Source organism: Saccopteryx leptura, chromosome 1 (genome assembly GCF_036850995.1).
Source record: "Saccopteryx leptura isolate mSacLep1 chromosome 1, mSacLep1_pri_phased_curated, whole genome shotgun sequence".
NCBI lineage: Eukaryota > Metazoa > Chordata > Mammalia > Chiroptera > Emballonuridae > Saccopteryx > Saccopteryx leptura.
This window is the reverse complement of record NC_089503.1, coordinates 49,599,434-49,611,987: the sequence shown is the minus strand read 5'-3', so window position 1 is coordinate 49,611,987 and position 12,554 is coordinate 49,599,434. Positions and strand designations below refer to the sequence as shown.

At 47.4% G+C, this 12,554-nt stretch overlaps 1 protein-coding gene across 8 annotated transcripts in view; it reads left to right on the top strand.

Annotated features, from left to right (window-relative positions):
- Positions 1-12,554, top strand: part of AMPD3 (adenosine monophosphate deaminase 3) — a 55,206-nt gene that overhangs the window by 38,369 nt on the left and 4,283 nt on the right. For all 8 annotated transcript variants that reach the window (XM_066365872.1, XM_066365887.1, XM_066365899.1 and 5 more), the window contains exons 8-13: positions 4,660-4,791; positions 5,345-5,508; positions 6,269-6,395; positions 9,126-9,289; positions 10,625-10,745; positions 11,926-12,099. In XM_066365872.1, coding sequence (XP_066221969.1) covers positions 4,660-4,791; positions 5,345-5,508; positions 6,269-6,395; positions 9,126-9,289; positions 10,625-10,745; positions 11,926-12,099 — 882 coding nt within the window. The remainder of the gene's footprint in view (positions 1-4,659; positions 4,792-5,344; positions 5,509-6,268; positions 6,396-9,125; positions 9,290-10,624; positions 10,746-11,925; positions 12,100-12,554) is intronic.

The following is a 12,554-nucleotide window of genomic DNA, read 5'->3' as shown; positions in this document are numbered from 1 at the left end:
TACGTATGGAATAATGCAGTTCCTGTTTTTTTCTGATTTACTTATTTCACTTCGTATAATGTTATCAAGATCCCACCATTTTGCTGTAAATGAGCCGATGTCATCATTTCTTATGGCTGAGTAGTATTCCATAGTGTATATGTGCCACATCTTCTTTATCCAATCATCTATTGATGGGCTTTTTGGTTGTTTCCATGTCTTGGCCACTGTGAACAATGCTGCAATGAACATTGGGCTGCATGTGTCTTTACGTATCAATGTTTCTGAGTTTTGGGGGTATATACCCAGTAGAGGGATTGCTGGGTCATAAGGTAGTTCTATTTTCAGTTTTTTGAGGAACCACCATACTTTCTTCCATAATGGTTGTACTACTTTACATTCCCACCAACAGTGGATGAGGGTTCCTTTTTCTCCACAGCCTCTCCAACATTTGCTATTACCTGTCTTGTTAATAATAGCTAACCTAACAGGTTTGAGGTGGTATCTCATTGCAGTTTTGATTTGCATTTCTCTAATAACTAAAGAAGATGAGCATCTTTTCATATATCTGTTGGCCATTTGTACTTCCTCCTTGGAGAAGTGTCTGTTCATGTCTTCTTCCCATTTTTTTATTGGATTGTTTGTTTGTTTGTTGTTGAGTTTTATGAGTTCTTTGTATATTTTGGATATTAGGCCCTTATCTGAGCTGTTGTTTGAAAATATCATTTCCCATTTAGTTGGCTTTCTGTTTATTTTGTTATCAGTTTCTCTTGCTGAGCAAAAACTTCTTAGTCTGATGTAGTCCCATTCATTAATTTTAAATGACATACTTCTAAAAAATGACTGGGTCAAAGAAGAAATAAAAGCAGATATCAAAAGATATATACAGACAAATGAAAATGACAACATGGCATATCAAAATTTCTGGGATGCAGTGAAAGCAGTAATAAGAGGGAAGATTATATCATTACAGTCTTATATCAAGAAACAAAAGCAATCCCAATTAAAGAACCTAACATCACTTCTTAAGGAACTAGAAAAAGAAGAATAAAGGCAACACAAAGCCAGAAGAAAGGAAATAGTAAAATTTAGAGAAGAATTAAATGAAGTAGAGAACAAAACAACTACAGAAAAAATACAACAAAGAGATGGTTTTTTGAAAAGATCAATAAAATTGACAAACCACTGACTAGACTCATTAAGGAAAAAAGAGAAGGACTTATATAAACAAAATCAGAAACGAAAGAGGAGAAATTATCACAGATATCATAGATATACAAAAGATCATAGTAGAATATTATGAAAGAGTATATGCCACCAAATTCAATAACCTAGAGGAAATGGATAAATTCCTAGAACTATACAATCTTCCTAGACTGAATCACGAAGAAGTGGAAAACTAAATCCTAGAGGAAATGGATAAATTCCTAGAACTATACAATCTTCCTAGACTGAATCACGAAGTGGAAAACTAAATAGACACATAATCAGGGAGAAAATAGAAACAACTATCAAAAACCTATCCCAAAATAAAAGTCCAGAATCAGATGGCTACACTAGTGAATTCTACCAAACGTTCAAAGAATATTTGGTACCTAGCTTCTCAAAGTCTTCCAAAAGACAGAAGAAGAAGCAATACTCTCCAACACATTTTGTGAGGCCAAGATAACCCTCATACCAAAACCTGGCAAGGACAACGCAAAAAAAGAAAACTACAGACCAATATCTCTAATGAATACAGATACAAAAATCCTAAACAAAATACTAGCAAATTGAATACAACAGCATATTAAAAAAATAATATATCACGATCAAGTGGGATTCATCCCAGGAGCACAAGGATGGTTCAACATATGGAAATTGATCAACATAATATACATCAAGAAAACAAAGAACAAAAATCATATGAACCTATCAATAGATACAGAAAAAGCATTCAGTAGGATACAACATCCCTTTATGTTTAAAACACTCAATAAGATCAGAATAGAAGGAAAGTATCCCAATATAATAAAGGCCATATATGACAAACCATCAGCTAATATCAGACTAAATGGTGAAAAACTGAAGGGTTTTCCTCTAAAATCAGGAACATGACAAGACTGTTCTCTCTTCTCCACTCTTATTCAACATAATACTGAAAGTCTTAGCCAGAGCAATCAGGCAAGAGAAAGAAATAAAAGGCATCCATATCAGGAAAGAAGAAGTAAAAGTATCACTTTTTGCAGATGACATGATTGTGTATATAAAAACCCCCAAGGACTCCACCAAAAATCTACTCAAAACAATAAACCAATACAGTAAAGTTGTAGAATACAAAACCAATATACAAAAGTCTATTGCTTTTTTATATGCCAACGATGAAATTTCAGAAAATAAACTCCAAAAAACAATTTATTTTACAATTGCAACAACAACAAAAAATACCTAGGAATAAACTTAACAAAGGATGTGAAGGACCTATATACTGAAAATTACAAAGCCATCACATAGGAATAACATTACTCAGTGGGATAAGCACTGGCAATTTGATGGAGAAGGAAACTGGCAATTTGGTGGAGAAACCCTGTTCTGGTAGGCCATCAGTCAGTGACGAGTCTGTAGAGGCTATACGGGATAGCTACCTAAGGAGCCCTAAAAAATCTGTGCATGAGCCCACATCGAACTGCACTGAATAGGTATGAAACTGGGAGAGTTTTCCTTTTATTTGATGCAGATTTCACATTTCTATCGTCTTTTGTTGCTTTCCTGTGACCGGTCAAAAGTGCACCATGACTTTATGGACACACTGTATATATGGACAAATAATCTTCGACAATGGAGCTAAAAACACACAATGGAGAAAAGAAAGCCTCTTTAATAAATGGTGCTGGGAAAATTGAACAGCCACATGCAGAAGAATGAAACTTGACTACAGTTTGTCCCCTTGCACAGAAATTAATTCAAAATGGATAAAAGTCCTAAATATAAGGTCTGAAACAATAAATTACATAGAAGAAAACACAGGTACTAAACTCATGGACCTTGGCCATAGAGAACAATTTATGAATTTGATCCCAAAGGCAAGGGAAGTAAAGGCAAAAATAAATGAATGGGACTATATCAAACTAAAAAGCTTCTGCACAGCAAAAGAAAACTGACAACAAAACAAATAGGCAGCCAACTAAGTGGGAAATGACATTTGCAAAGAAAAGCTCCAATAAGGTGTTGATATCCAGAATTTGTAAAGCACTCACAAAGCTCAGCAATAAACAAGCAACGATTTAATTAAAAAAATGGGGATAGGACCTGAACACTTCTCCCAAGAAAACATAAAGATATATGAACAGATGCTCTTCTTCACTAGCTATTCAAGAAATGCAAATCAAAACTACAATGAGATACCACCTCACACCTGTTAGGATGGCTATTCTCAACAAGACAGGTAATAACAAGTGTTGGAGAAGCTGTGGAGAAAAAAGAACCCTCATTTGCTGCTGGTGGGAATGAAAATTAGTACAACCGTTATGGGAGAAAGTACGGTGGTTCCTCAAAAAATTACGACTAGAACTACCATATGACTCAGCAATCCCTCTACTTGGTATCAACTTGAAAACATTGGTATGTAAAGACACATGCTTCTGCATGTTCATCGCAGCATTATTCACAGGGGCCAAGACATGGAAACAACCAAAGCGTCCCTTGATAGAGGATTGGATAAAGAAGCTGTGGTCCATATATACAATGAAATACTACTCAGCCATAAGAAATGATGACATAGTGACATTTACCACAACATGGATGGACCTTGATAACGTTACACTGAGTGAAATAAGTAAATCAGAAAAAGCTAAGAACTGTATAATTTTATACACAGATGGGATATAAAACTGAGACTCATAGATATAGATAAAAGTGAAGTGGTTACCAGGGGGAAGGGAGTGAAGTAGGGGTGCCTGGGAGGAGGGGGTGGGAGTAGGGTGTAAAGAGGGACAAATATAAGGTGACAGAAAATGATCTGACTTTGGTGATGGGTAAACAACATAATCAACAGTTCAAATACTATAGAAATGTTTATCTGAAACTCTTAGAGAGGAGAGAGATAGAGAGAAGGGAGAGAAAGCGGAGAGGAGCAGGAAGCATCAATTCCCACATGTGCCTTGACCAGGCAAGCCCAGGGTTTCGAACCAGTGACCTCAGCGTTTCAGGTCGTCACTTTATTTGTACTGTGCCACCACAGGCCAGGCACCTATGTACTCTTATTGATCAATGTCACCCTGTTAAATTCAATTTTCTAAATAAAATTAAAAAAAAATATATATATATATATAATTCTCTCTGTTTAAAAAAATTAAGAAAGCACCTTATGACATCTAAGCATTAAGACACACTTTATTGGTTGTTCACTGGTTTAGTTTTCTCTGCTCACTCAGCCAGCCATGCTTTTAGCCATGGTAGCTGTGAGCACAAGGCCCCCTGGTCCTCCTTCACAGAGGGCCGCACAAAAGGACACCAAGGCTGACTGAGTGAGGATCAATGATTCTGGCCCCAAGACATTCCAAGATTTTATGCAAAAACTAACATAGAAGACATCATGCAGTGTGGCCAAGTGTGACACCACCTTGTGAAGGCCTGGAGAGGGAACGTGTGTGGTGGCTGCAGAGTGATGTGGTGAAATGGCTGGTGGTCTCCTCTCTGCAGGGCCGGCAGACATTCCATCGCTTTGACAAGTTCAACTCTAAATACAACCCTGTGGGGGCCAGTGAGCTGCGCGACCTGTATTTGAAAACTGAAAACTACCTGGGAGGAGAGTACTTTGCTCGGATGGTGAAGGTGAGTGAGCCCTCAGCCTCTCCAAGCCCTCTTCAGATACCTGACAGCATCTACCTTCAGAAGTGGGGCTGCACATGGCCTCTCTGTCTTCTTCTCCTTCCTGAACCCCTGTCCATCCACCATCCAGCTCTGGCAAGGCTGAGGTGCTCAGTGCCCAGTGCTCTGGCCCTGGGCACCAGCCCCAGAGCATGGGCAGGCTGGTGCTGCATGTGACCACCGTGTTGACTGCAGGCGAGGAGGGGAGGGTATCCACCGTGGGAGCACTCACAGTGTCCAGCCTTGCTGCCCTGTCTGTTTGCAGCCTGAGCTTGGCTGGGAGCAGCTGAGCTCCATGTGGAGCCGTGTCGGCTGCCTGGCCTAGTTATGCGTGTGATGGTGCAGACCCAAGGCCTTTCTCTCCCGGAAGGAGCCTCTGCTGAGGCGAGTGAGTACTTACTTGGCAGCAAGGTGATGTAGAGAAGGTCTCCCCAGCCTGGGAGCAGGTGGCTGAGGGAGCTGCAGGATCCAGCTGCTGGGGTGCTCTTGGCCTGACCTGAGTTCTTCTTGGTGCCAGGAGGTGGCCCGGGAGCTGGAGGAGAGCAAGTACCAGTACTCAGAGCCACGGCTCTCCATCTACGGCCGCAGTCCCGATGAGTGGCTCCACCTGGCCCGCTGGTTCATCCAGCACAAGGTCTACTCACCCAACATGCGCTGGATCATCCAGGTGCCCCGGATCTAGTAAGTGAGCTGGCCCCCTGTCTGCCTGTGCCCTTGGGGGCCCCAGCCTGTCCTGTGTGGGCCGCTGAGTCCGCACTATTGAGAAGCATACCTGTTTCAGTGCCAACTCAGGCCTCTTCTCCCCAGGGATTTTCCTTTAGGAAGGTGGGGCCGGCAGAGATGTCTTTGTGACCAACTCTTACTCTTTAAAGAACATATATGTGCAAATGCCTGGTGGGAACTGCTGCTTGTCTTTTTCTCACTGCAGGATGTGGATGTCCTTTGGGTGAGCATCAGGGTATGAGTGATCTGGTAGTGGCCTACAGTGCTGGCACTCGCCCTGGGTATGACCTAGACCGCCCCTGTCCTCTCCAGTTGTCTGGCTGATGTTGGGGTTCATGGCCCCTGGAATGGGCTAGGCCCTGTGGTTTAAGGGAACTGAGCTGAGTTGTAGAGAGTTTGGAACACTGGGAAATAGGACTCATCTCCCAGACTCTTGGTCAGCCTGGACCCTTCCACCCTTCTCCCAGTGTGGCCTCTGGCTTCAGAAAGCTCTCTGATGGGCTTGCGTAAGGTGTTGAGTTTCCCAGCCAGTGCCTCACGTAGCAGAAGTTGCTGGGAGTTGGGGAGGAGGGGAAGGATCTGTGTTCAAGCCACACCTCTGGCTCTGCTCTGGGTGTTTAAATGGTGACATGGCGTTGCCTGAAGAAGTGATTGAGGTCCATCTCAGGCAGGCTAAGGGGGCTGTTGGGTCCACCTTAATGGTCTTCGCTTTCCCCAGTGACATATTTAGGTCTAAGAAGCTGCTGCCAAGCTTTGGGAAGATGCTGGAGAACATCTTCCTGCCTCTTTTCGAGGCTACAATCAACCCCCAAGATCATCGAGAACTTCACCTCTTCCTCAAATATGTAAGTGTGGGTGGTGCCCTGTGTGGTGGGCACAGTGGTGGAGAGAGGAGGCGTCTCTGGGGGTCTGTTCAGGCTTCCCTTCTCAGATCGTGCCCACTCCTGCACCCCAGCCATGGGGATGCGAGCCCCAAGAGGCTGAATTTCTACAATAACACCTTCTCCCACTCGTCTCTGGAGGCACAGCCCTGGGGGTGGGGAGGGGTGCTGGGGCAGGCAGCAGGGCGGCAGGGTGGAGTCCCTTCCCATCCAGGAGGCTGGAAAGGCGATCCGGCCCCAGCAGCACCACGCAGCAGCTTCGGGCGTCTTCAGAGATGCAGACATCTCAGCTCTCCTGCTTTTACCTACAAAGATGGGCCTCCACTTTAAGTACACACGCCCCACAGAATATATTCCGTTTCTGGTTAGTTTGGGGAGAGGGAGAGAAGGGAAGGAGAGACTAAACCAGAAAGGGCATTAGGGGGTCAGGAGTTGGTCCCCTTGCTCTGTGTGCCTGGCATAGAGGGAGCTGGAGACCGTGAGAGGAAGTGCAGTATTTGGGGGAGGTTATGGGATGACTTCTGACAAGTGGGGAGTCAGGGAAGATTCTGGAGTGCTGGGTCATGGGGTAGGGGTGATTGAGTGTGTGAGAGTGTGTGTGTGTGTGTGTGTGTGTGTGTGTGTGTGTGTGTGTGTGTAGGGGGGCTCCACCAGGAAAGGGCTTGAACAAGCTGAGGGACATGGTTGAATTTGTTTTAGACAAACATCATCCTGGCTGTTGTGTGCTGACTAGCCTGGAACAGAGGTGGCTGGAGATTGGGGGTCAAGATGAGAGTCAGGGGCCTGTTCCAGCAATCAGACAAATGATGGGGGCTTGAACGAGCTGTGACAGCTCAGTTACGGCTGCTGCCTGCTCTGGCGGTCCACACCATGGCACCATCTGCTTCAGCCTCTTGGTCGCTCTACTTTACAGCACGGTTGGTGTTAATAATAAGCAGTATTACATGCTTGTTGTATATTAGACCCTGTGCGCAGTGCTCTCCAGGGATTGTGCCATTGAATCCTCACACCAGCCCCGTGAAGCTGCTAGCTCCAATTTACATAGATCAACACTAAAAAGTGGCAGAACTGGAATTCATGTCCAGGTGTCTGACTCCCCAGCAGGAGTCATTATCCCCATACTGCCTCCTAAGTGAGAAAAGTGTGGCATAGGCAGGAGGCAGGCTGGGCACTCCGGGCAGAGTGGTGGGCATGGGTGTAGGTTGACGGGACCTGGGCAGAGCCTGAGGGTGAGCTAGAGGGAAGAGTGCAGGGGGCCTCTGGGAGCCTGGTGTCTTGCAGGATGATGAATGCGCTTTTCAGGGGCCACTGTTGACAATGGGGGAAGAGCAGACATGAGGGGGACGGGGAATAGTAACGTTTGGACATATTTTGTGCTTGAGGCCTGTGGGAGTTTCAGTTCGATGCCCTACATCGGTTGGATACAGAGCTCAGCATAGGGGCTGACAATACCCCTGTGCAAGGCCCTGAGAGTTCCGATGAGGCCTGGAGCTAGTGAGTACAGAGCAGAATTCAAGGTTCTCCCTGGCCCCTACTCTGTGCAGGCTGTGCTGACAGCTATAGTGGGGACCCTCTTGTTCCTTTGACATATGGCTCTGTGACAGGGAAGATTCTGCCAAGACCCTTGTGGTCCCTTGCTCCTTTGGAAGAGGCTGGCAGACCCCCAGCTGCGGCCTGGGCCTGGGCTGGGGGCTCTCCAGTTTGGGCCAGTTGTGGGACAAAGTGGGCTTCCCAAAGCACTGCCGTGGCTGAGAAAAAGGAGGGACACGTCAGCAAACCTGCCCCACATGCTGGCTGAGGTCAGGGCCTGACCTCTGGGATCAGGGGACTAGGGAGCCTGGGACTAGCGTGGGGCCCCCCGGGGGCATAGTTCGGGCCCAGCTGAGGTGTAACTGACCTGGAAGGATAGGAGTGTCCTGAGCTTCTCTGGTCTGCCTCAGAGGGCAGTTCCCGGGGAAGAGCTGGGGAGTAGAGCCACCTCCTCCCAGAACCATGGCTCAGCCTTCCAAGAGGCCTTATTGGATGGGCCCCACCTTGGCCTGCTGGTGAAGCATCCAGGCTAGTTTTTCATGACTGTACCTGGGACATGCCCTAGGGCGTTTTGCACCTGTTGCCCCAGAGTTCAGACGCTGAGCCCGGTTAGGATCACAGCCTGTCATTCCACGTGGGTAAGCTGCTTACTTGCTTTGGCTCTGGTTTGCTCACAGCCAAGCCCTCCCTCACAGGATTACTCTGAGTATTGAATTAGCTGATGTGTGGTTAGTGCTTCGAGCAGGGCCTCATGTATATAGTAGGGGCACGGGAAATGCTTGTTCCCTGCCCTCTCAGAGCTGTTGTCCCTGCTGCTGTCAGTGGCTGCTGGCTACCCTGTAGTGCTGGCCTCTTCTTTGGCACAGCAGAGAAATGGACAGTGGGTATGTCTGCCTCACTGTTCACCTGGCCTGAGTGTTCCCTCACCACTGCCATTACCACACAGGCACGACTCACTCTCCAGGCTGGTGTTCTGGGCACCTTTGGGAGGTACCTCTGGATCCAGAGGAATAGATGGTAGCAGTGTGCCCACTCCCCACCCCTTGGAGTAATGTGCCTCAGGCTGGCCCTGGGGCCCCTAGCTGTGAACCTGAGAGACCTGGACTCCAAGGCCTCCGGCAGCTCCTCTGCCTTGGCTTGATGCAGACCCCTTGTGCTGCCCAGGTGACAGGTTTCGACAGTGTGGATGATGAGTCCAAGCACAGTGACCACATGTTCTCCGACAAGAGCCCCAGCCCGGACATCTGGACCAGTGAGCAGAACCCGCCCTACAGCTACTACCTGTACTACATGTATGCCAACATCATGGTACTCAACAACCTCCGCAGGTGGGTGAGCCAGCCCCGCACGGCCCCGGGCTCCCACCCTCAAACCCAGGGACATGCCCCAGCCTACTACGTAGGGCCACACACCAGCAGCCAGGCCCACTACGTTCCAATCGATCATATATACCAGGAAGCCAAACCCCGTGCCGGTACACATGCCTGTTCACACACATATGCACTAACACCTGACACATGTACCTGTCTACCCTTGATATGATACATAGGATGTGCTGACACACAAGCATGTTCACTTACCACCACACCAAGTGTTCACATGTGCAGTTATTCATGCGGCAAGTTATTACACCTGTGATGTGACAGGAACTGTCCTAGGCACTGGACATATCACCGGGAACAAAGTACACTGCTCACAAAAATGAGGGGATCAGGGAACGTGCAGACGCTCCAGTACGTTCAGCCTTTTGTATAGCGCATTTTCACCCATGAAATAAAAGTTGGTTTTGCATCTCATTTGCATAATTGAGCAACTTTCTTTGACTTGTCATTTGCTTTCCTGATGCTCTTGTTTAATAAAAAAAAAAAGCAAATTTTTTTTATCGCTTCATATTCATTTTGAAATATCCCCTAATGTCTGTGAGCAGTCTAGATGAAATCCAATGGCCTTCTCTGCACAGGCTCCCACCAGAGCACACACACAGCTGAGGCAGGGGTCTGGTACTTGGTGCCCAGGACACTGCACCATCCTTTCCCTCCTCTGCAAGTCCAGCATCCCTCCCGCCTCTGCTGGGCTTCTGCGGCCTCACTCCCTGAGCCTAAGCCAGCGCGAGTTTGTGCAGGTGGAGGTTCTGAATGGGACACTGACTGAAAGAACGTGGCCTGGTGTTGGGGGAGCAGTCGGGGCTAAGCTTTTGGACTTGGGGGCTCTAGTTCTAACTCTGTCACTGACTAGCTCAGGGGCTTCTAATGTCTCACTCCATGCTCTGGGATCTCTGGGTTTGTCTATTTATATAACAAAGAAGTTGGACTCTGATCATTCTCATGGCTTTTCCTGCTCAAAGGTCTGTGAGCCTGGGGTACAAGCCTGGTCAGGAGAAGAAAGGGAGGAGTGGGTGGAGACAGGGCGGGGTCTCTTTCTACCACTAGGTTCCACCTGTTTCCCAGGAATGGCATCTTTTGGTTCTGAGGCATCTGGGCCTGGCCTCTACATTTGGGAGGGGCAGTTCCCAGGTTCCTCTGGGCCAGCTGTGCTGACCCTGCCATGGGTGACTGTCTTCCCTGGAGTAGGCCCTGAGCTAGGGGTGCAGGCCATAGTCTGTGGGGTCCTGGGCAGTGTGGACCATGGTTGCTGACTGAGACCCTGCCTCACTTATTCTGCAGGGAACGAGGTCTGAGCACGTTCTTATTCCGGCCTCACTGTGGGGAGGCCGGGTCCATCACTCACCTGGTGTCCGCTTTTCTGACTGCTGACAACATTTCCCACGGGCTGCTCCTCAAGAAGGTAACCAAGCCATTCAGACATCTGCCGTTCAGTGACAGTCCCTGACACTGACAGTGCCAGGACAGTAACAGTGGGGAGCCCAGGGAAGGAGTGGGGTCTCTTGGGCTCCTGTTTTCCCCCTGGGAGCCTCTGGTCAGTGATGCTAAAAGGGCCAAGCCTTCTTCTGGGCTGGGCTGTCTGCAGTCATCTTGGTTTCATATTAAACTATGAAAGTAATATTATAAATGTAACAATTTGGATTTCCAAAATATGGAGAAATGGGAAAAAGAAACCACATTGCTATTGCTTTAAAAGAAACAAGGCATTTATAGCATTTTAGTTTTTCCAATTCCATCTTTTCTTCCCAGAGCATATTTTTAAATGCTTATTATAATAATTAACACAGAATTTTGGCTCCTTCTTTATCCCTTAACTTTGTATAACAAGCACTTTTCTGTGCTGCAGCACAATATCTATGCGCCTCATTCTAAATGCTGTTGGCGGGATGGCCTGCCAGTTGGATGGTCTAAAATTGATGCAACCAACCTCTAGTTGTTGGACAGAGTCCCAACTTTTTGCTAGTGTAAATAATGCTGCCATGAATTCTGTGCTTTTGGTTTTCTCCATAGTTTGAATCACCTGCCAAAGGATGATGTTTGCTCAAACTGCTCCCCTGCTCTGGTCCTGGGGAGGCCTAACCACCTGTCACATTTCTGTGTGGGGCAGATGCTACATCAAAAACTACCCTAGCCCAGTCCGGTCTGCCCCTTCTCATCTCTGAGGAGCTGGAGTGTTTAGAGTCTCAACCTGAATGTTTGCAGTTAAAGCAACAAAACCACCAAGTGGGGCATCCTCTGGACTGACCAGTGGGGTCGGCACCTGGGGGAGGGCAGCGGAGTATATAGGCTGGGGTCAGCTGGGGCATGTAGCTGCCTTCCTGCCCTGAGCTGTGCCTCCACTTTGGAGGTGAAAGGGAGCATTTCCAACGCTGGGCTGGAGGGCCTGCCCAGGGAGAGACGGCGTGATGTAGAAATGAGGTGAATGCAGATGTTGGGGGGTGGGGATGGGGTGTCCTGGCTTTGGGGAACTTGGGCTTGATTGAGGACTTACAATGACACTGTCCAGACCCCTGCCTTTCATTCATGATGCTCCCCCCCCCCTCTCTGGCCCTTGTCACCTGAGCTTGGCGGTTCTTTTGCAGAGTCCGGTGTTGCAGTATCTCTACTACCTGGCCCAGATCCCCATTGCCATGTCTCCTCTCAGCAACAACAGTCTGTTCCTCGAATATTCCAAAAACCCCCTGAGGGAATTCCTGCACAAGGGGCTGCACGTTTCTCTCTCCACCGATGACCCCATGCAGTTCCACTACACGAAGGTGAGGATTTAGGGGCCCCAGCGGCGCCAGTCCTGGCCTGTCCTCCCGCTGCCAGCACCTGAGCACACAGCTCAGTTCTGCACCCGGGTGGGGTTGGTGGCTCCTGGTGAGGGAAGTCCTCCTTCCAGGAGCCCTGTTTTGGGGAGGTCCTTGAGTCTTTGAAGGCACAATTTCGTTTTCTTGCCTTTCTCTATTTTCCCTTTCTTTGAATTTACTAGCTCTGTGATGTTGGTAGTTACTTGACGTCACTGTATCTTATTCCTTTTCGTGTGTAAAATAGAGATAAAACTGTCTCTACATCTACCTGTTCTGTATTGTGAGGCTTCATTAAGATAATATAGTGCCTGCATATAGCATGTATTCAAAATGTTAGCTACCATTTTTGTTAATACTATTATTATGAAACTGTGGACCACTGGGGATAAGGGAGAGGAGAAGAAAGGCGGTGGCATGCA